The 21244-nt window shown below is 45.8% G+C and overlaps 3 protein-coding genes across 3 annotated transcripts; 1 reads left to right on the forward strand and 2 right to left on the reverse strand.

Annotated features, from left to right (window-relative positions):
* Nucleotides 1-1062: 1062 nt before the first annotated feature.
* LOC144163722 (uncharacterized) lies at nucleotides 1063-4832 on the reverse strand. The gene is made up of 2 exons (XM_077694469.1): nucleotides 4700-4832; nucleotides 1063-2050 (listed from the first exon to the last, which is right to left on the reverse strand). Exons 1-2 carry the CDS (start codon nucleotides 4830-4832, stop codon nucleotides 1254-1256), a joined length of 930 nt encoding a protein of 309 aa, XP_077550595.1. The 3' UTR covers nucleotides 1063-1253.
* A 235-nt stretch (nucleotides 4833-5067) lies between these two features.
* Nucleotides 5068-7013, reverse strand: LOC144164010 (uncharacterized). The gene has a single exon (XM_077694633.1). It carries the CDS (start codon nucleotides 6530-6532, stop codon nucleotides 5081-5083), a length of 1452 nt encoding a protein of 483 aa, XP_077550759.1. The 5' UTR covers nucleotides 6533-7013; the 3' UTR covers nucleotides 5068-5080.
* Nucleotides 7014-8817: 1804 nt separating this feature from the next.
* On the forward strand, nucleotides 8818-20963 carry LOC144164011 (uncharacterized). Its single transcript, XM_077694634.1, has 15 exons — nucleotides 8818-8928; nucleotides 10326-10450; nucleotides 11166-11267; nucleotides 11693-11831; nucleotides 13640-13735; nucleotides 13799-13858; nucleotides 14701-14763; nucleotides 14839-14904; nucleotides 14979-15044; nucleotides 15123-15188; nucleotides 15264-15329; nucleotides 15405-15470; nucleotides 16284-16349; nucleotides 18095-18201; nucleotides 20661-20963. The coding sequence occupies exons 2-15, from the start codon at nucleotides 10361-10363 to the stop codon at nucleotides 20946-20948; spliced, it is 1341 nt and encodes a 446-aa protein (XP_077550760.1). The 5' UTR covers nucleotides 8818-8928; nucleotides 10326-10360; the 3' UTR covers nucleotides 20949-20963.
* The last annotated feature ends 281 nt before the right edge of the window (nucleotides 20964-21244 follow it).

Raw genomic sequence — 21244 nt, forward strand, 5'->3', positions numbered from 1 at the left:
TAGCATTGAAGTTACTTCTCAGCAACTTATCAGATGTGCTCAACATACAAGCCAGATTAACAGAGGGGGCTTCTTCCTTCTTCATGGGCCCACCCAAAGACCATAAAGTATGACTGTTTAGTGCTCTCGTGAGGAAAATGCTGAGTAGGTTTTGTGTTTATGAGACTGGAGCAGGCTTTTAGCAGCAACTTGCCTGCTTCACGTGATGGGCATCACGAAACCTTTGGTCTGCTTGGTGCGTGGGAAAGTTTACGGCGGCACGTTCGAGCGCCATGTTCGTGCCATGGGGCAATACAACATTGCAGGTCAGATTCAGTTTTCAGCCATCAGGAATGGTTGCTGTTGGGCATGAGATCTAGCTCTCGCCTCGCTTCGGGCAGCGGCAGTATTTCAAGAATCTGAGGCTGGAAATTTGACGTCTTGCTTTTACACGCGGTGAGTGCAACATTGGTGACCCAGGTGTTCATTGACTGACAGCAGAGTAGTCTCGTATGGCACCTTCGGCTGGCTCAGGTGGCTGTAGAGAACACGTATACAATGAATGCGGTGCCGTCTACCCGTGCGAGGTGCTCTTCTGAGCTGGCATGTTCTGCAAATGCCGATGGCGCATCCACCTCTGCCCCTGCTCAGCTTTCGCATTCCCCTCTTGATGGCGAAGCTCAAGCGGCCTCACAGTTTTTGTGTTCATGGTTGTGAAAAAAAAAGAGTTTGTGGCAGAAGACGAATTAAAGAGGCGCCAAAGCACCTTTCTCATTGGCGTCTACAGCCAGCATAGCCGTGTGCACCCTGCTGCAGCCTGCCTGACAGGCTTTGTGGTTATTCTTTTCTTCCTTCGACCTTCAACGAAGAACGCTCCATGAAGGGCAGAAAAATTTGGCAGCTTATAGCATGAGAAGGACACCCTAAAACCTTGGCATCAAAAACAGCCAAATCCTAGCAATGTAACATTTACAGAAGGAACGCTGTACCCTATGCTGTTCTTTCGTAAACATAACTGGAGGTATTGTTACAGTTCTACCTACCCTTGACGGAACGGTGATGTTCCTCTGTTCCTCCCAAAAAAAACTTTCCAGGAACGTTTTTCCGTACAACACTGAAAATTTCCTACTAACACTAAATACAGGTAAATATTTAAACACTAAATGCATTTGAATGCTAACATGACCTCCAGAACACATACACAGCAAAAATGAGCCCATAGCAACACAATGTAAGTGAAAATACGCTATACTGTCCTACAACAAGCTGCCACTTTAGTCCCTTTCAATTTTGTTAGGAATATTACAAATAAACATCTTTTCTTCTACAGGGAAATCTATAAACAGACAGGAGTCCTGATTCTCCTCTGGTAGCACAATATCCAGCACTGCAGAGTGTGAAAGAAAACACTCTTTGATGTGCTGAGGCATGGCAGGCACACCAGCAGGTACATCGGCAATAATAACCGGACGACACAAAATAACACAGGTATCAGTGCCCCTCAGAGCGAGTACCTTTTCCACCCGCTTGTAGTCACCACTGGTCGTTCTAAGAAAAGTGGTGTCCGACCTAGCTGGCCTTGTGTAGGCAGTGCTGTGAAATACCTGGCCATCTAGAATAAAACGCTCGTACTGCAGTGCACTTGAAGCAGCAATCCCACAACGAAGCTGAATTGTCCTCTGCTCATCACAGCTGAGGGCCGTTACTTTGCCTCTTCCCAGAAGGCACAGCTTTTCCCCAACACGTGCAGCATTCTGTACAGGTGTGTAACCAATCAGTTCCTTGCACACCTGCTGCTCTTGCAGTGTCAGCCGACCACTGTCACAGAGTTGGCACAGCTGCTGAAACATGACAATTCTTTCGGTCACTTGTTGAGGAATGCCCTTGGCTGCTGATACTTGCCGCACAATGTTGCCATTTCCACCTTCAAAAACAAAGGCAGAGTGGGCCCACAGCGGCCCTAGCGACCGCACACAGTTGGCCAGATGCAGCAGCCCATGGACATTGAACGTCATGAAGCTTGGACCGTACAGAGACTTGCAACTGCGCACAAAGCTTTCCAAGAGCAATTCTGAAAGAGAATGAAATAGCATCTTTTTAAGTGCAGCAGACAACTCAACATGTGTCAGCACCATAACCGCTGACTAGGGGATTTCCAAATAAATGCCGCAAACACAGGGCTCACATGGCAATTATTTTTTACCTGTCTAATGTACACAAGCTATGGCCGCTGCTTTCTTCTACTTCCTACACCGGGCAACCCATCACTAGCCTTGCAGCATTGACAATTAAATCTTTTCTCCACAGTATCTAATTCTACCAGTAATGCCGATATAGTAGAACCCCACTGTTACATTCGCAATTGCTGCATTTTCCTGGCTGCAACGTCATCATCAATCAGTCCCGGCATGGTTCCCATAGGATCTCACGCATTAGAAACCCCTCTATTATACATCGTAATCGCCAAAACTTTCCCGCATGCTACACAAAAACTAGCACTCTGACCCGGCCCAACCGACGAGTGCCAACGGCCATGTTGACTTTTCTTGCTGAATGGCCTCACTTGACTAGGAGATTAGTCGCATGAAGTGGTACGTGGTGTTGCTGCGACAGGGAAAAAACGCAGGGGGTGCCTGGGAAGGCTGTGCTATTATGAGTTTTGATTGATTGATTGATTGATTGTGGGGTTTAACGCGCCGAGGCAACGCAGGCGATGAGGCGCGCCGTAGTGGAGGGCTCCGGATTAATTTTGACCACCTGGGGATCTTTATCGTGCGCCAAAATCTCGTACACACGGGCGTTTTTGCTTTTCGCCTCCATCAGAAAAGCGGCCGCCGCAGCCGGGAATCGAACCCGCGACCTTGTGCTCAGCAGCGCAACGCCTTAGCCACTGAGCCACTGCGGCGGGTGCTCTTATCATTTTTGTCAGTGGTTGCTTCATGTTATGCCTGTCATTGCCCTGCTTGCACTTGCTGTCGCCTTGTCACTTTTTTTTTTGCCTTGTCGCCTTGCCTCCTTGTGAATGAAAGTTTGACATCCACCTGAATGCAGCCATACGGCTACAAAGGAAAGCTATACAGCTTTCTCAGAAACTTTGCAGTTCAAGAAAAATTTGTCCTGGTCTAGGATTCGAACCCGGGACCACTGCTTAACTGGAGCAGTCGCTCTACCAACTGAGCTAACCAGGAGATTAGTCGTTTGTAGCGCGAGAACAAATTGATCGACAACTCCAAGTGAAGGACAGGTGTTAATCGACCAGATTTAGGGGAAATCCCCAAGGTGGAGGAAGTAAACTTTCATTCGCTGAAACTTACTCCACCTCGTAGTGAGCTCGCGTAGTCAGCAAGCTCGTAGTGAGCTCGCGTAGTCGTGAATTCACGGCTGTGAATTCATCCAATTCCCGACTGAGGAAGAGGCCGACAGGCGTCTGGCATTCCTGGACGTCCTGGTGAAGCGTGATGGTGTGGGGCTGTCCTTTACGGTGTTCAGAAAGAAGACTCACACTGGCCTGTGCCTACACTTTAATTCGGTGCATCCGGCAGGAGAGAAGCAGTTTGTGGTGGCCTCCCTTCTCTGCAGAGCTGACAGGACCTCCAGCAAGCCAGAGGACCGGGTGGCAGACAATATGCGAGCTAACTACGAGCTTTCATTGTGCGGTTACCCTAAGGGCTTCATCAACTCTGTTCAGCGACAACGCCCTCGCCCTGCGCATGCTGCCGACGTCGGACTTCAAAAGCACGCAGCAATTCCGTACGTGGCCGGCATCAGATAGGCTCTGTCACGCATACTCCGCTCATACAATGTGCAAACTGCGCCCGTGCCGTCTCGCAAACTAAGGCATGAACTTGTAAACGCAAAGGACAAACTGCCGACAGAGAGGTATCCAGGAGTTGTCTACGTCATTCCTTGTGCACACTGCCGTTACGTGTATATTGGCGAGTCAGGAAACTTTGCGCAGCGCTTCAGCAGCATCAAAATGATGTGAACAAGAACCACGTGTCGACAAGCACCCTTGCCGAGCACTGCGATACCACATCGCACACAATCTACTGGTCTGCTACATGTGTCCTCGCAAAAGAAAGGAATGCCACCTGACGCCTGCTACTGGAATCACTTCACATACAGACGACGGAACACACGCTGAATAGGAACGCCAGAAATCTGCCGCCAATCTACGCAAGTTGCCTGCGCAGCGTTGTGAAGCATACTTAATGTAGTGTGTCGCGTCTCGACTAGATGGCGCCACGGCGACCATCATCATCAGTGGATTCTAGGTGCGCTAATAAAGCAAGCTCCCCGCCGGGGCGGGTTATGTTCCTGCTGGTAGCATCGTGTCTGTACGTGTCTCTCAGGGCTGCGTGCTCTGCCGGGGCGGTCCCTCGGCGTACCCGCTCGGCCACCCTCAACACTTAAGGTGATTATTTCCCTTCAAGGTTTTATTGTGACCAAGGCTTCAGTGTGGAAGCTGAAACGTTAATTTCCTTTAAACTCGAAATAACGTGGTCGGCGTCCTGGCCTTTCTTCTTCAAAATGCATCCCGACCAAAAGGGCTTCCGTCATACCCTTGGCTTAAATTACACAACCTTTTGCTCAATAATTTCACCCTCAGGGTTGAGAATGTTTCCATTTGTATCGTGCTCAGGTTGCTGTTTTTGTATCATGCCATGAAAATCACTAAGCGCACCTATAGCCGATAAAAGGAGATTAAAGGCTAGCTTACCTTTCAAGTTCACAAGAGCAGATGGCCCTTTGATGCCATTGATGGCATCCTTAAACCGAAGAGCCAGCTTCATATCTTGAACCATCATCTCAGATGTCCTTGCTTCTGGTGGCTCATATATGATGTACCGCATGCTCCCTGAAATGAAAAATAAAAACTCGTCACACAATGTCCTCACTACAAACATGGCACAGAATTTACTATTTTTTTACTAACAGTATTCTTCTGAAAACATTTTATGTAAAACTTTATTTCGCTTTCTTCGTTTTTCCTCACGTTTCACGTGTGTTTTCCTGCCGCATAAAGCGCACTCAATTGTTCGTCAGCCCCTGTACTCTGTGTTTCTTGCTTAGTCCTGCCATCTGCGCTGTTTTTTTGAAGTTAAAATGTATCAACAGGCCCTTCAGTGCACCCTTCTGCTTTCGTGAAGTTGGAAGCGTTGCTGTTTGCATTTATCCATGCGATAAATAAGTTTTGCAACGTGTTTGGGAAAGTAAATATTAAGGCAACTGGTTTACTGTTTTCCACAGGCCATGCCAAAGAACTGCAAGATAAACATGGCTTACCTTCAGTGTGCTCCCCAGGAATGAGGCACCATGGGCATCCAAAGTAGCCACTGAAGTTGACCATGTTGAGCGTGGCTGCTCTTGCTGGAGCATCAACTGAGCACCCCAGGACAGCTACCTTGGACACATGCGTGTGAGCCTCATGGTTCCACTTGATTGCCTTCATGCCATTGAGCTCCTTCACAAATGTGTGCAAGAACAACTGCATGTTGGGATGCTTCTTCCCAAACCACAGTCCTGCAAGAATGGGATGCTTGAACCGCACGTTGGGTGGAAGTTCATTAACAATGAACTGAAGGGGCCAGATGGAAGTCTTTGAAGACTTCCACACAGGGCTTCCATCCGTGTTGATGAGCAGTGTCAAGTCATCCTTACTCAGGTTTCTTGCCTTTCGCAGCCTTTTGTAGCACTCTGCACTGGTCACATCAGTAATTTGTTCTTCGGGCTGCTGAAGCTTGTTGAGGTTTTCATGAAGGTCCGCTTTTGTTTTTTCAAGAAGAAAGCTGAGCTGCTTCTCCATGTTAAGAATAACAAAAAACAGGCCACGGTCTTTCAATGTCTGAATTCGATCAGTGTGTTGGCACATGGGGCAGTGAGCTGACAGCCCTTGTGCCTCCATTTCAGATTCACACTTCTCACAAACGTAGTGCTGTTGCACTATATCCTGTGTTTCCTTGGACCAGAGCTGCCTAAACAAATACTTGCTCTTGGGCAATACATCCGTTCCGAAAAGAAAGTTGACCAGCTTCGCTAGATCACCAAGGGCTGACCATGTCAGCCCATGGGCAACAGCAAATGACATAATGGCTGCTATAGCACCCGACCTTGTAACTTGGGAATTGGGCAATGTTTGGTCATCAAACTGCGCAAAGCGGGAATGAAGCATGCCATCCTCATCTGATACGTCCAAAAACCCGCTGTCACGCTCATCGTCACTGTCATAGCTGTACTCCGAGCCGCAATACTCGCTGTCATGGTCGCCTTCGTCAATCAGCTGATCGTTTTCGGCCTGACTAGTTGAAGGTGCCGCGTCGACATCAGCCGCGCCGCCTTCATTGCTTGCATTTGAAGGTCCGACATCGCTTTCCGAGTGCTCCTGGGAGACGACCTGTGCGTCACTTGCAGGCTCAACGTTAGATGCGGTCGCACTAAGCGCTGAAGCTTCGAAGTCTTTTTCCCGCTTCCAGCTTGTTGACGCCGGCACATAAAAATAACTGTCACGGTCCAAGTACCGTTTCCACCGCGCTCTCGCAGGGCTGTCGGACATGGCTGGTCGTGTCCGCAGGTGTCAGATGGTAAAGCACATACGCATAGTCGCAACCACAGAAAAACAAAAGTATTTGAATGCGCCTATGCAACAAGGCTGCGCTGTGATCTAACAAATGCTTGCGGCAGCGCGGGCCCGTCAACAGAAAAAAGAAACAAAAGAAAAACGCACTAACACTGCAGAAACCAACCAATTTGTTCAGATGGCGCTGCAAAACTGGCAAAAAAAATATTTTTTTGTATCTCAAAAGTATATTTAGATACCTCGCAAAATATACTGCTTGCTGAAACTGTTTTTTTTTTGTTTTTTTGCTTCTGTATCAAAGTTAAATTTATACATGAGTGAAGAATGGCTGGCAGTTAATTGTACGATTTAAATTGGGTCAGCAAGAAATTAAGGTCAGTTCAACTGTTCAGGTCAATTTCCTGAAGGAAGGCTCTCGCCCAGCAAACGCTGCTAATTCTGTTTGGTCCCGCCCGTGAACGCCTTAACGTTAGGTCCCACCATGTGCACTCGTATGTTCGTGCTGTGGCCTACATGACAAGCGAGCGTACAGCTGAAAACTGATTAAAAAATCGAAGGATGCCTAGTTAGAAATAAATGGTTGTTATCAAATCGAAAGCGGAAGCTGGCCACTATCAGAACGCGCACCTTTAATCCTTTTTCCTTTGCGAACATGGAGGTGTGGGAACGCGTCACCTAGGCCTGATGATAGAACTTTTTTTCGAAGATAAGGCCACGTCACGGCGCCGTAATTTGTTATTGCGAAATTGAAGTCCCTTCATCAGAGAGGGACTTTATGCGAAATATAACCATGATCAGTATTTCGATATGAACGCAGATATACGTCGGAAAGGTTGTCTCAAAAAATAAGGAAAACAGGAAAACAACAATGCACATTGACAAAGTTTTCATGGCTGCATGTGATCTCAACACCAAAATCCAACCAAGAATGATGAACAGACTGAACAGGAGGTCGCATGAACAGTAACTGAACGGGAGGTGGCATGAACAGTAATAGTTAAACCTCATGCATGCAAATGCCTCGAATATAACTTAATGCATTTCCTATTTCTGAAGTCGCTAGCAAAGCAACTGCTAGCGGCCAAACCGACCACATCTGGGTGATGGATGAGGTGACCATCACCTTATCACTCGGGTACGCCAATCACCAAGAAAAGAAAACCTAGAACTGAATTTTTGTGTTCAATGTATATTACATATGTCTTTGTTCCGGCTAGAGAGCAGCTATTTTCCTTGCGTCATACTGATGAAACTGCTGCAACCAAGTACTTGGTTCGTGAAGAAACCACGCATACCTTGATATTACCAGAGTCCTATTAAGGGACTCTGATATTACCTAGCAAAGGAGATAAAGGTATCAACACCTTCCACTCGATGCACACACACGCACGTACCTGGCCTTGCCACTATCCCCCTTGTGACACAACAATCTGCTTTTTTGTATATTTCGGCATTTCTGCGCAAGTCTGGTGTCAATAAACGCCTCAAAGCTGCACCATGAGCCGAATATATTGGCAGAATGAGTTGCCAGGGCTCGAGTGTCTTTTGTATGGGTGGTGTGGAGATCGGTTTTTGACATTTGCCTGCTCTGAGCAGCTCCGTATTGTATTTTCCATTGAATTTCTATGGCGGAAGCAGTTTTGGGCTACCCAGGAACTGCTCAAAGCTGCTTTAGGCAGAGAAATTTTCAAAAGACATGTTCTAATGATGAATCACAAGCCGTATCGAACATTCAGAAATATCAATTATTCCACACTAGTTCTTGTACTAAAACGCGTTTTATAAATGCGAACACACACGTCTCAATGGGCCATTGTACTTTTCAGCAACAAAAATTAATTACTTTGTTTGCTGTAAACAGTTTGATTGTTGAAGTATGACCAAAACAAATGTTAATTTTCTTCTCTTTTTTTGTAGCAGTGGCGCACCAAGACATACTTACTCTGCGTACTGCGGCGCTGACATTGCTAACACCCCTCCATAACAGATGTAGCGCTGTGGGTTTTAGTGAAAAAATGAAAAAGAAAACAAGGAAATCTGGCAATTCTTAGAAAAGCAGTGTATAACCATATATAACCATCGGGTGCCCCCTTAACCATCCCTCACCAGCCCCTGCAGCGCATCCGTTCCCTGACCAGCCCCTGCAGCGCATCCGTTGAAATCTCATGGTGTTTTTAGTCATCGAACAGCCATGCTGGCGTATATCAAGTACGAAGATAAGCTACGCGCAATAGTACCTGCTCGTTTGATTAAGAATTTTCACCCGTATGATGACACAGACTTCGATAGCACGAAGAGGGTTCAAGCTTTTTGGACGAACGAAGACGGTTCCGTGGAAGGGTATTATCCCGGCCGCGTCGTCGCCCTCGCCGGTAAGTACGCTTGCCTGCTCATACATTTAACGCAAATGCCACAGATTTACTTCTACCTTCTCATGCGTTCATTTGTGCAAACAAAAGCAGAGATGTCGTGGCATACAAGATTTTTAGATTGTTGTGCGTTGATGTCAAGCCTATTCGGCGCTTTGAATCCTGACGACAACTTGTGTTTTGTTAAGCACGAAGTCGCGGGTTTGCATTCTCGTCACTGGAGGTTGTTCGCGTTTCAATTCGCGAAGCGTTTGCCGGGCGTGAGAAGGGAGAATGGCCGTTGTCTGAAGTGTGAATTGCTTTTTTTGTATTTCATACGTCGCCCGGCGTGATCAGTGAGGATTGGCTGGGTTCACGTTGTGTGTTCGATCAGTGTAGAAACACGTTCACTCAATGGTCAAAGCAGTTGCCCGTGCCCACTGCGTTCGTTTTGATGTTCAAGCACGTCGTCTCAGGCTGAAGTCGTGTGCATTGTGCACTTTTGAAAGAAATGGACATGTTGTGACATAGTGTTCAAGCACTTGCATATGCTGTCTAAAAGTACGCCTCGGTGCCATGTGTGGGCGAAGGTGAACAGCTTCGTGCAGTTTCTTCACTCTTGATCCGGAAGTCTGCAATGTCTCGTACAATGCATATAGGATTCGAACCGCCGGGAATGTGCAAAACTAGCTAAGGTTAGTGTTGGATTTTTCAAAAGGTTGTAGCTGGTATTTCACTAGAATCTTATTTCACTTTCACTCATCCTGTTACCCATGTTTTAACAATGCGCTTCCTTGGCTTTCCTCATTGCTGGAGCCTAATAAAATAAATTGTGGCCTGTCATGTCCCTTTTAAGCATGGTATTCACTGTGCAATCGCACTACACCAAAAATGTGGCTTATGTATGCTGCCACGAAAAAGGAAGGCACAACAATGTATAGCGATATAAAAACAACTGTTGCTGTGTCCACAATACTGTACACAGATTGCACAATTATCTGGCTGCATATTGCTGCAGGTATGGCACCAAAACCAAAACAAACTAGCAAAACAAGTGTTTGGAGTCGCTGTGGGATCTATTGGTTTCTGGCTTTCATTTTGTTCTTTGATGATTAAACACGGCACTACAAAAACTTCCAGTTGAGATTTTATAAATTTCTGAAGGCGTATTGTTAAAATACTTCTCATGCAATCTCAACCACTTCCGGTGTAAGTTGCATGGTATAGCCAGTGGCAGCCACAGCTGTCTTCATTTTTCGCTATTTGCTACCTTATTTTAGAAAGGTTGCTCATAAGAGTGTTCTCAGTGAGGTCTAAAGCAACTTGCATTTTGTCTTTAGTGTCCTTAAGAAAATATAAGTGGGTGAGTTTCAGGTTTTTTGTGTGATTTTAGTTCTTACTCGGTGCCCTCATGTTTCCAGAAAACCTGGATTCACTTCGGCTGAAGGCCAAAGGCATGCGGGAGCCGTTCCCGAGGGTTCTTGGAGTGGGCATAACAGAAACGACCACACCAGCTGCATCCAAGAAAAGGGCAGCTGGCCGCTCTGTAAGGCAATTTAACAATGTGTAATTGCAAATTCCTCTTAGCTAACTTGTTCCTTTAACACGAAGAAAGGCTCGGGAGAGGATTGTAGACACTACATTGGTTGTGAGAAGTGTGGCAGTGAGAGAAGCTCTTCATTAGAAAACAGAGTAAATGTGTTATAGAGATCTGGAAGCTGCCATGCACCGCCTTACGAACAGGCCATGACTTGGGACCATGAGGACTTGCTTAAATTAAGTGTCGATCACGACCTGCCTTGATCCACTCGTTCTCCACGCATAGCCGCTCACGGGCGACCTCAACAAAGTTGTGGGGCTTTTAGTGGTTATTGGGGGTCGATAGCAATAACATTGTAGCAGTGGTCGTGAAAGGCTGGCGTACCAAAACCCATGTTGAAGTAAAGCTGAGCCGATGTCCACTGGTTGTTTGGAGCAGTGACAGGTGTGAGTAAAGGGGAAGGAAGTGGAAAGTGTGAGCAAAATACAAAAGAGACTGGGAAACCTTCTAAGATGGCATTTCACATCACATGAAACTTCACGTGAAGGCTGGTTAGAGCCTCTTTTATCCTTTTCCTTCCCCTGCTAAAAAGCGTGACTAAAAACAGTTATAGACAAGCTGGTGTCCAATTATCAGGACGTGGGTGATGGCTAAGAAAACTTGTGGCACCAAACAGGAAACAATGTTAGTATCAGTGCAAAGTTATTGCTTGTTTTTCCAGACCAAGGACACCGAGAAGCAAGCGAAAAAGAAGAAAAAGGAGGCCACTGAAGCTCTCCATGAAAATATCATGGCAGAGTTGAACCGAAGCCCGGATGCGAGGGTATGTGTTCTTTCATAACAGATTTTACTACACAAAAAAAAAGAGTTGCACATGCCTGAGCCATGGTTAATTACATACACTTATTTTGGATCAGTTGATTGAATATTGCATGGCAGTTCAGGTTGTAGTGGCTTGCTCGAGTACCAGCAAATCAGGCAAAAATTCTAGGTAACATTGGGAATGGGCAACGAAAAATTTACATAATTGCAGCTACAAACTTTAACCTCATCAAGCAACAAGTAGTGAGATCCAATGTTCTTATTCGTGAAGAAGCCCTGGTGGTTACATTGGCAAAAGTACAGTTGATTGCCATGCTTATTATTACTTACACAGTGTCTCAATAGGTATAATCTTAAACCAAATAGTAAAACTGAATTACAGGACACCGTTTGTGTTTTAGTTGCGTCTGCTTTCATAATTTACAGTCTACAGCAGAGCCAAAACGACCTCGCCTTGGTGCGCGACTGCGGCGGACAAGGGAAGCTATGAAAAAGCTTCAAAAGAAGCTGGACCTAGCTGAGGCACAGGTTCAACGGCTAACCAACGTGCTGTTGGATAGAATAGGTAACTATGCCTTAAATCTTGGTAATGTGCCCACATTGAAGCATTATGCCATTCTGCAGTACACTGTACTTATAAAGACAATGCATAGGATTGCCACTTGGCTAATCTGTAGCACGACTAAATTTAAACTGTCACGATTTATTCGGTGTTATTTTTTCTGCATTGAAAATTTTGTTACGCATTTCCATGCATCTTGTTCGGTTGTTCGAGTGTCATTGCTTATAAAAGATGCCCAAGCAACGCCGTGTGTACAACCAACCTCTCATGCATTCTTTCTTTACATCACTGAAATTCACACAACCTTTATGCGGGGTTTTGTTTTTTCTTGCTGCTGATGTTGAGATATTTTTGCTATTCGCAGACGAAGTTTAAGTTTTTGGCCAAGCAGGACTTTCTGCTATACTAGTTGAAGTCTCTTGGTAGGTAGTGCAGTGAAAACTCATGGACAGTGAGCACAAAGTAGAGAGGACAAGAGCTGCATTTTTGTTTTAAGGGAGAGTGCTTGTTTCTTGCCTTTCAGAAGAAAGGATGCTATAGTGGTGTATGACATTTCGGCGCACATAAAGATCCCCAGGTGGTCAAAATTAATCCACAGCCCTTCACTACAGCGCGCATCATCGCCTGAGTACAGTTGGCGCATTATACCCCACAATCAACGGGATGCTATAGTGACTGAAAGTGCTGGTGGAACATGATAAAAACGGGTTACTGCGTTACCTGCTATTTTGTTCACTGAGAGCAAAAAATTCAGGTTAAGACAACTCGGCAAGTGGTGGTAGCTTGCGGTCTCCAGTGATTGTAGTTATATGTGAACGAGAAAAGGTTTTTTTTTATTTTCCGCTGCCAAGTCCAAGAGGAGTGCCATGCCAAATTCCAATTCTTTCTTGCACACCAGCTGCTCCGGTCGTTTAGTGAGCCACCCAAAAGACCGCCAGTATTGCATTCAGGCTTTCGGCTTTGTGGTTAGTGAACTGGTGGTCGCAAAAACCTGCATGATATTTATTTCGTACACAAGGGCTTACATTTTAAATAGCCCCAGTTATTTAAGCTTGACTGGTTATTTTTGTTAGTTTCTCTTGCGTTTGCCTTTGGCAGGTCACTGTTAGCATAGGTGTGCGCAGGGTTATAGATTAGGGGGGGCGAAGTCTTACCGCAGCGCCCCCCCCCTCCCCCCCACCTCACCGCCAACTCCTGACCTCATCCCATGTGTAAGAATTTATAAGATCCATTGAGAAGAAATGGAAGAAATGCGTATGAATTTATAAACTTAATATGGTCTATTCTGAAACTCGCTTTTGCGCGGCTCTTTTGATCAGTGCTGCGCACGTTATTTACGAGGAAAAGTAGAAAAAGGACAAGCTCCGCAATAGATGGAAAATTTAAAATTATGTGATAACGTGTTTCTCACAACAGCCTGCGTCTGGTCGATCCCCACCTTTCCGGGATTGAATTAAACAGCTTTTGGAAGGTAACATGAGAGTTCTTCGGCTGCCATTACCGTGAAAACACGCGTGGTCATACCCTTACGGAACAGGTTCGGTTGAGTAAAGGTATGGGGCAAATTTGGCGCCCCCCCAAGATGATTTGGGGGGGTCACACCTATGACTGTTAGCCTGCTAATACGGTTACTGGTGCATGTCAGCGGCCATGAAAAGCCAACTGGAGGAGTGTAAAAGTAATGGGGCTTTCGTCATTTACAATTACCAGGGACAGCTATTTTACTATGTGCTGTTTTCAATTTTTCTATTAATTCTGGTTATGCAATTGCTCATTGCATACTGTAATTTCTGTTCTTGTTGTCACTGCAGAGGCTGCTGGTACAAGCTCTCATGTGCCGGCGTGCCAATGCCGACAACCTGCCGGCGAGGTTGTGGCAGAGTTTGTTGTGCCATCACTGGATACAGGTAATGTTTTGGTAATTGTGGCTACTGAGATCTAGTATTAAGCTTTTGTGCCAACTTTCACAGCCTCAGGTCTCCCAAGGGAGATGATTGAGGAGCTGGACGAGGCTCCATATGATGATCGAGGTATGTTTGTCAATTCAAAACTCATCGGAATTATTTCTGGTGAAACACTTCTGAAAGGCATGCTTTGCGTGTGCAGTGTACACCCACTAGCAGCTGCAGATTGTTGAAAGTGACCGAGGGGGTATATTTTGGGTAGATCACATTGCGTGGGATTCTGTAACACAAGGCACCGGCACCTATTCTCGCTTTTCTTCGTGGTGAGAGGCACGCTCAGTGGGCACTCTATTAATAGACAACAATGTATCCTCCACAGTGCTGCATGCAGCTTGCGGTATGAACTGTAGGCTTTCGTGTTTATGAATCTGTGCTTTCACCTCTGACAAAATGATTGCTTTTCAAAGGTGTCGCTTGTTTCACTAGGAAGCTGTCATCAGGTGTAGTCTGCAAGCGAAGAGACGACACACAAACAGAGCTTTTACGCTTCATATGCCATGTGTAGGACTTGCAGCCATATTTGGTTCTGTTTATTCTTGGTCCTGTAACATTGTCCCGTGTTGTCATAAAATATAGTCTGAAACCGCTTTGCTAGTTGAAAAGCTTAACAAATGAGAGCTGGATGCCTTAGCTACAGCAATGAAACGGCCGTGCACATTTCCAGGAGTACATCCGAATAGTAGCTTAATTAGCCCACTGTGTGAGTAAAACTCACATTGGCTGGTTTTAAAATGTGTCCTCAAGCGGTTTGGTTTCAGCCCCCTTTGGGGCTGGGGCTTTATACTAAAACATCAAACTTTGCAGAGGAATGAAGTATAGCGCTGCTTGCTTTTAGTGAATCCTCTTTGAACATAACCACTAGTCTTTTGTGGGGCTGAATTAAGTGCTTCTTTGTTTTCGCTCTGCAGGCATCGAATTCTGCGTGCCTTTGAGCACTTCGGTTGCGCATGAAGAGGGCCCATCACTTTTGGGTGAGTGGTGTGTTGTATCTGTTACTTTCGCAGCACATATTTTACTGTTATAATTGCTTGTGGTGTGTTCTGCAGGCAGTGGTGCTGCCGCAGTGCCAGTGAGCAGCGACTTCGAGTGCCCTTGGCCACAAGGGCCAACAGGTGAGTGTGGTGTTTCGCTTATCGAAATAATTTTTTAACACATTTGGTGGGGGCCACCTCATTATGTTATGCAGGTGTTGGTGCTGCAGCAGTGCCATCCGCCAAACTTGCTGAGTGTCCCGAGGCCTGGGGACTGGCAGGTGAGCCTAATGGTTCACTCATGTACAGAATTCCTTAACATATAATTTGTTGGGGGGCCACCTCATTATGTTATGCAGGTGATGGTGCTGTGGCAGTGCCACCCACCAGCCTTGCTGAGTGGCCCGAGGCACAGGTACTAGCAGGTGAGCCTAATGGTTCACTCATGTACAGAATTCCTTAACATATTTGGTGGGGGGCCACCTCATTATGTTATGCAGGTGATGGTGCTGCAGCAGTGCCACCCACCAGCCTTACTGAGCGGCCCGAGGCACAGGTACTAGCAGGTGAGCCTAATGGTTCACTCATGTACAGAATTCCTTAACGTATTTGGTGGGGGGCCACCTCATTATGTTATGCAGGTGATGGTGCTGCAGCAGTGCCACCCACCAGCCCCACCGAGTGTCCCGAGGCCCGGGGACTGGCAGGTGAGCGTGGTGTTTCGCTCATGCACAGAATTTAAAGGGGAACTCACACGAAAATTTTATGTTCCACTTTTATCGCTTTTATTGATGCTTAATGGTCTGGCGAACTCGAAACAGCGCTTCAAATACTTCAGCGCGTAGTAATTAATTACATTGAACGGCCTGAAAACTGCTTGTTTTAAATTCTTGCACTTTCATCCCGAACTGCGCATATGACAGAATCCCGGCGTGACCTCACCGCTTTGTGCGGATGTCAAAACACTGGGGAGGCCGGTGGGGATGCTGTTTCGGCTGAGCTGCCTGAAGGTGCTAGGCCTACCATTGCAGCACAAGTTCGATGACTGCTTTCAATAAAAGTCCTGATGGCGACTTCTATTGTGATTCCGGGCTATATTATCGCTTCCTTTCCCATGTGTGGAAGTTTTTTTCCAACAGTGCCTTTCTGGGCAGCAGTTATGCCTCTAGCTCTGGCTATGTGCACCCGTTTGTGAATGTGCTGGCGCCCACTCGGCCCTCGCGGGGCCGTGTGCATGAAGTGACGTCATGATTTTTTGACGAGTGTTGTCGCGTCACTTTTTTTGGCTTTCACGGGGTGATGTCACGCGGATGTCCATTTGCTGAATGCTGCTCCGCGCGCGTCTCCGTCGGCGCGACAAATGAGATCCATAGTGTGTTCGCGTCACAGGCCGCTCATATTTCAGCCAGGGTATTCTGTTGAGTAAAGGAAGTGAACTGTGCAATAATAGTAATGCCGAAAATTGGTGTCAGTACTCCTTTAACGTACTTGGTGGGGGGCCACTTCATTATGTTATGCAGGCCGGGGTGCTGCGGCAGTTCCGCCCACCAGCCTTGCCGAGCGGCCCGAGGCCCGGGGACTAGCAGGTGAGCGTGGTGTTTCACTCGGGTACATTTTTAGTTGGGGCACCTCATTTAAGTTCTTCAAGCTAGGGTCATCAGCTGTATATAGTTCATGTAGCCAAACATCATCTATTTAGTGACAGTTATATGAATCATGGCTAGTTGTGCTTTTATTGCTACTACGCTGAGTTTAAGGCCAAGATCTATTTTTCACTTCAGAAAGCTGGGGTTGGGAAGTAGCTGTGGCATGAGGCCAACTGTCATTACAGGGGTGTTTTTCTCTATGGTCACTAATTTATTTAAGATGTTCTGTTGTGGCATTCTCTTAATCTTCAGTACCAGTGAACTATGATCGTTCATATCAGTTTTTCTAAAGTGTTGCAGGTGGATGAGTTCAGACGTTTTAGTCAGTTCAGCCTTTTTTTATTTATTTTTGAATTTGAAACTTTTTTCAAGCCATCAATAGTCTTTTATACAAACTTATGTTATCCTGTGGCCTTGTCTCATTAATGTGGGCACTTGACAGTCTGGACAAAACTTTCAGTGTCAGGCTTCATAACATTAGTTGAAACATGCAGTCCAAACTAGGAATGGTCTTTTGTATGAATGGCTAAGTGCATTCATTGCCATTGCATTACTGTGGACACTTGTAAAAAAAATGTCTACAAAGGCTGCAGTGCATTCTCAGATTTCTATATTGTTTATGGCTCTCCTCCGTTCATTTCTTTTTTTGGGCTTCAACAGCTAAATAGGAACGAAATCTGTATTGCAAAAAGGCTGCAATGTGGTGCCAGTAAAGCTCCAAAAGGGCAACAATTATGTGATACTAGCTCGCCCAAGAGAAAGGTGAATCTGTAGTTGGGCAATGCTTAATATCACTCGGTACGAGTTTTTAAGGTGTGTTGAACTCTCTGCCCCCGAACATTACTGCCGAAATTGAGCCTTCGGAACAATGAATTATTTGCTGTAATGCACACCACAATAGTGAACTTGTAGGCCATTGCTGGATTTGTGTGAGAAATTAGGTACTGTGAACTGATGATTTCAGGTGGTAGCTTCGAAAACTGAAGATCTGAAGATGGTGTCGAATTCACTTAAAATTTAACCAGTATGAATGACTGGTGGCATGCAAGAATTGTCGGCAATACCTCTGCTAAGGAAAAGGAAAATAAAAGATAACCTTCTGGCCTTCCAGAAAAAGCATCAGCTTTCTTAAAAATAATCGAGCGGTGATTCCAATGTTTGGGAATCAGTGACGAGCGCATTTTGGAGCTTGTCAACGAATTTGCTCAGCAGGCCCATTTATTGGATGAAAACCCTGTGCGGTCAGGAGCAGGCGATGAAAAGGCGAGATCAGATGTCGAACTAGGAGTTGTTTTCCATAGCATAGCGCCCACATTGGATACAGGAACCATGTTAACGGGCACTTTAAGTAAGTGATGTCATTTGCACTTCTTACATGCTAAGTGAAGCTAAATTTATCAGAGAAAACCCTCTTGACTTCGTTTTTTTTTTCACTGAAGAAACAGTAGTTGTGTTTTTGCTGCACTTATTTATTTTTTAAACATTCATTAGTATGGATGACTTGCATTGTAGACATTTTTTCTGGGAAACCAGCATTGATAATACTGTGCTACATTTTTTAATGATCTGTAGCTACTATGTTGGTGACATAGTAGCTTAACTGTTCTGTCTCTAAGGGCATGCTTTAAATCTGGCGAAAGTGAGACGAGATGATACGCATTGATTCATTCTTTCTGTGTTTGCAGTAGCTGCTGTAGCCACAGCTGCGGTGCGGGGTGGCGCTGGCGCTGGCCTGGCAAGCAAGAGCTCAATTGCACCTCTTCAAAGCTCGTTTAAAGTGGCCGACGGCAAGGTGACTGACACTTTTTTTTGTAGGCTGCTGTAAGAACTTGTACTGTATGCACATATGAATACAAAGAAAAAGGAGCAAAGCGTGTGCAAATATTGTAAACTGGACTCGAATTATGCATTAACTTGCACTGCTCAACTGTGTGGCCAATAGAGGTCTCCAAGGGCACCTAATCACTCCTCACGGTGTAGAAAATGCAAAAACATTTGTGTCCAATTGCCAAATACGCCTTTTCATTATCACCCTTTCTCTATAGGCTGTAACTGCATGTGTCCAGTGAAGCGACTGTGTCCAAAGTCACCCTGTGCCCTCTGCTTCTTCACTCTGATACTGTGTCTGACTCCTTGTATTCAGAAATAAAACTTATGCCACGAGGCAGTGTTTTGTACAAGTTTGAAAAGGAACCAGAATGGGAAGAGGCCGTTACAAGTTTCAAAAACTTTCCTTAACTCTTTCAAGACTGTGCCTATTCAGAATCGTTCAATTTGAATGATACCTTGGGAGATAAAGTGTTTTCAGAGATAACTGACAGTGAACGGCAACAAGCACCAACCACAGAGTTTCGTTTTCAACTTCGTGCATGTTTTTCTGCATTGCATGCTTGTCCCAAATACTGTGCTGGCCGTAAATGAAAAGTCAGTCATTGACAAGATGTTTTTACGTTACGTGGGGGCGAATGCGTGCCTTTGATAATGTCAAACCGCCAGATTTCTTCCGGGGAACCACCCGAAATTGCAAATTCAAAATGGAGGTTGGGCTTCACTGCCAGACACGATCGCCACGCGTGCTGAAATTTTTTTTTAATATCTGACAAACAATTCCGTGCAAGTTACATTTTTTTCTAGGGCATGTTTTTTAAATGTTTCCCTATAAAAAATATATTATTTTTTTTCTGCTACGGGTGGTTTGTTATACACAACTCCTTTTTATTATTTTCTTTGACAACCTGGCAAAAATTGTGATTTTGATATTTTTTTGCAACTATGATGCATGAAAACATTTTAAAAACTTTGTGTTATTGGAAAGGCCGTTAAATAATGTGCATTTTTTGTTCCTGTAATTAGTGCCTAACCAATTTCTTTTGCAGCAGGAAAATGTTTTCTTGGACCCCTAAAAATATCAATTTTCCCGCAGTCACGAAAGAGTAAAGGCATCCTTATCAGAAGCACCCTTTCCTGAGCAAATTGGGCTCCTGCAAACACGGCTGACACACAACTCTCCAATTTGCATATAGCGTGTGGGTGGGACCTGGGTGGGCCAGTGGGGAAGGATACTGCTGTGCTGCCAGTTTTGAAGCCCTTGAATCACAGCTGCGTCAGTGGCTGGTCCCCTGCTTGACATCATGGAAGATATTTGATCGGCACTTTCTCGACTAGCCAGAATGACTATTCGTTACGTAAATTTCTACCTCACTATGATCCCATTTTTCGCATGTTGAACTTAGTTCTTGCGGTTGGTTACATTTTGCCAAGTGGCAACAAATTTGCCCCACATGCCTTTATGACTCATTCCTTGGGAGGGAGCGCCATGGTACTGGCACTGGGCGCATCACATGTCACCCAGTTTGCACGCAGATGTGATCCTTTTTTGTGTGTAGAAAGCGCTTCGTCCTTTACAGCTGTATCAATTTCTCATGATAATGCACAAAATTTGCCACCTTAGCTAAGCTGTCGTGACGTTGGTTGGGAAAACACACTCCTTACCTCTGTATTCAGAAAGCATACTTAAATTATGCCTTAAGGAGGCCTTTCGTAAGCGTTCGAAAAGGACCAGAATGAGAAAAGGCTGCTTTGCGCTTCACAAACCTTCCTTAAGGCGCACTTATCAAAGGCACCCTTTTCGAGGCATGCTAGGCTTCTGCGAACGAGGATAGCTCACGATGCGCCAATCTGTAGACGGCGTGTGGGCGGGACTTGACCTTTGTGCCAATAGGAGAGAATGCTTCTGTGGCACCAACTTCGAAGCGCTTGGATCAGCCAGCTCTGTCCGCAGCTGACACCCGCAAGGAACTTTAGGCTTAACATCGTGGCAGAATACTGATCGTCGCTTGCGCGACTACCGCGCATGATTATATATTGTGGGAATTTTCACCACAGCATCATCCCCTTTCTCGCATGCATAACTTGGTTTGCGCGATTAGTTCCATTCGGGCAAGCGGCAGCAAACTGTAGCTGCACCTGTTGGCGTCGTTCTACGAGCGGAGGCAGCGCCATGGTGCAGCGCCATGGTGCAGCGCTGGCCGCATCGCGTGCCGGCCGGCTCGGTGTGCGCACGGCCACGTCAGGGTGACAGGTGAGTCGCCCTGACGTGGCCTCATATCGCTTCATTCAAGCATCTTTTACATGCTTTATGTTGTTTGCTGTCACTCATTTTGTGGAGCCTTTCTCTACCACAATGGCCCTGTGTTCACATCATTCTTTTTTGTGCTGTGTAGTAACCATGAAAATGGATTACCACTGCAGGTGGAAATTGGGCCAGCCACCTACATGAACGTCGACAAGTTCGCGTTCATCATGCGCAGCACGTCAGACGCCCGGTGTGTGCTAGACGTATCGCGGCACTTGTGGCTGGAAGAAGAAGCAGCCCAGAGAAGCCTGACCGGGCAGGCTCCCCGCACCATCTTGGGCGCAAGTGGCAAGTGTGTCGCCACACCAGAGAAGGTCGACATTGTCAAGAGTAAGTCTTTGTCCAGCACAGCATTTTGCAGCAGAAGGGGCATTACGTCTTCACCTGGCAATATGAGAGTTTAAATGTCCCGAAGAATTTTTTTTTTACTTTTATAAAAGTGCACATTTGCATACACTTCTCATCACTACTTTTTCAGAATCACTGTTCTCTGTAGCTAAGCGTGCCTACTCCCTTGAGCTGTTTCGTGCTCACGCACTGCGCTTTATGGGGTTTTACACCACCTGTGGTCAACAAGGCCAGATTTTTTTACTTGACGCATAAAAGGCCTCTGCCTTAAAGCATTTAAGGAGGTTACCAAAGTTTTATGGGTAGTTGTTAATTTTACAACCAAATTTAGTCGGCACTGAATACTCAGGTA

Source organism: Haemaphysalis longicornis, unplaced genomic scaffold (assembly GCF_048455015.1).
Source record: "Haemaphysalis longicornis isolate Haplotype H1 unplaced genomic scaffold, Haemaphysalis longicornis Haplotype H1 scaffold_13, whole genome shotgun sequence".
NCBI lineage: Eukaryota > Metazoa > Arthropoda > Arachnida > Ixodida > Ixodidae > Haemaphysalis > Haemaphysalis longicornis.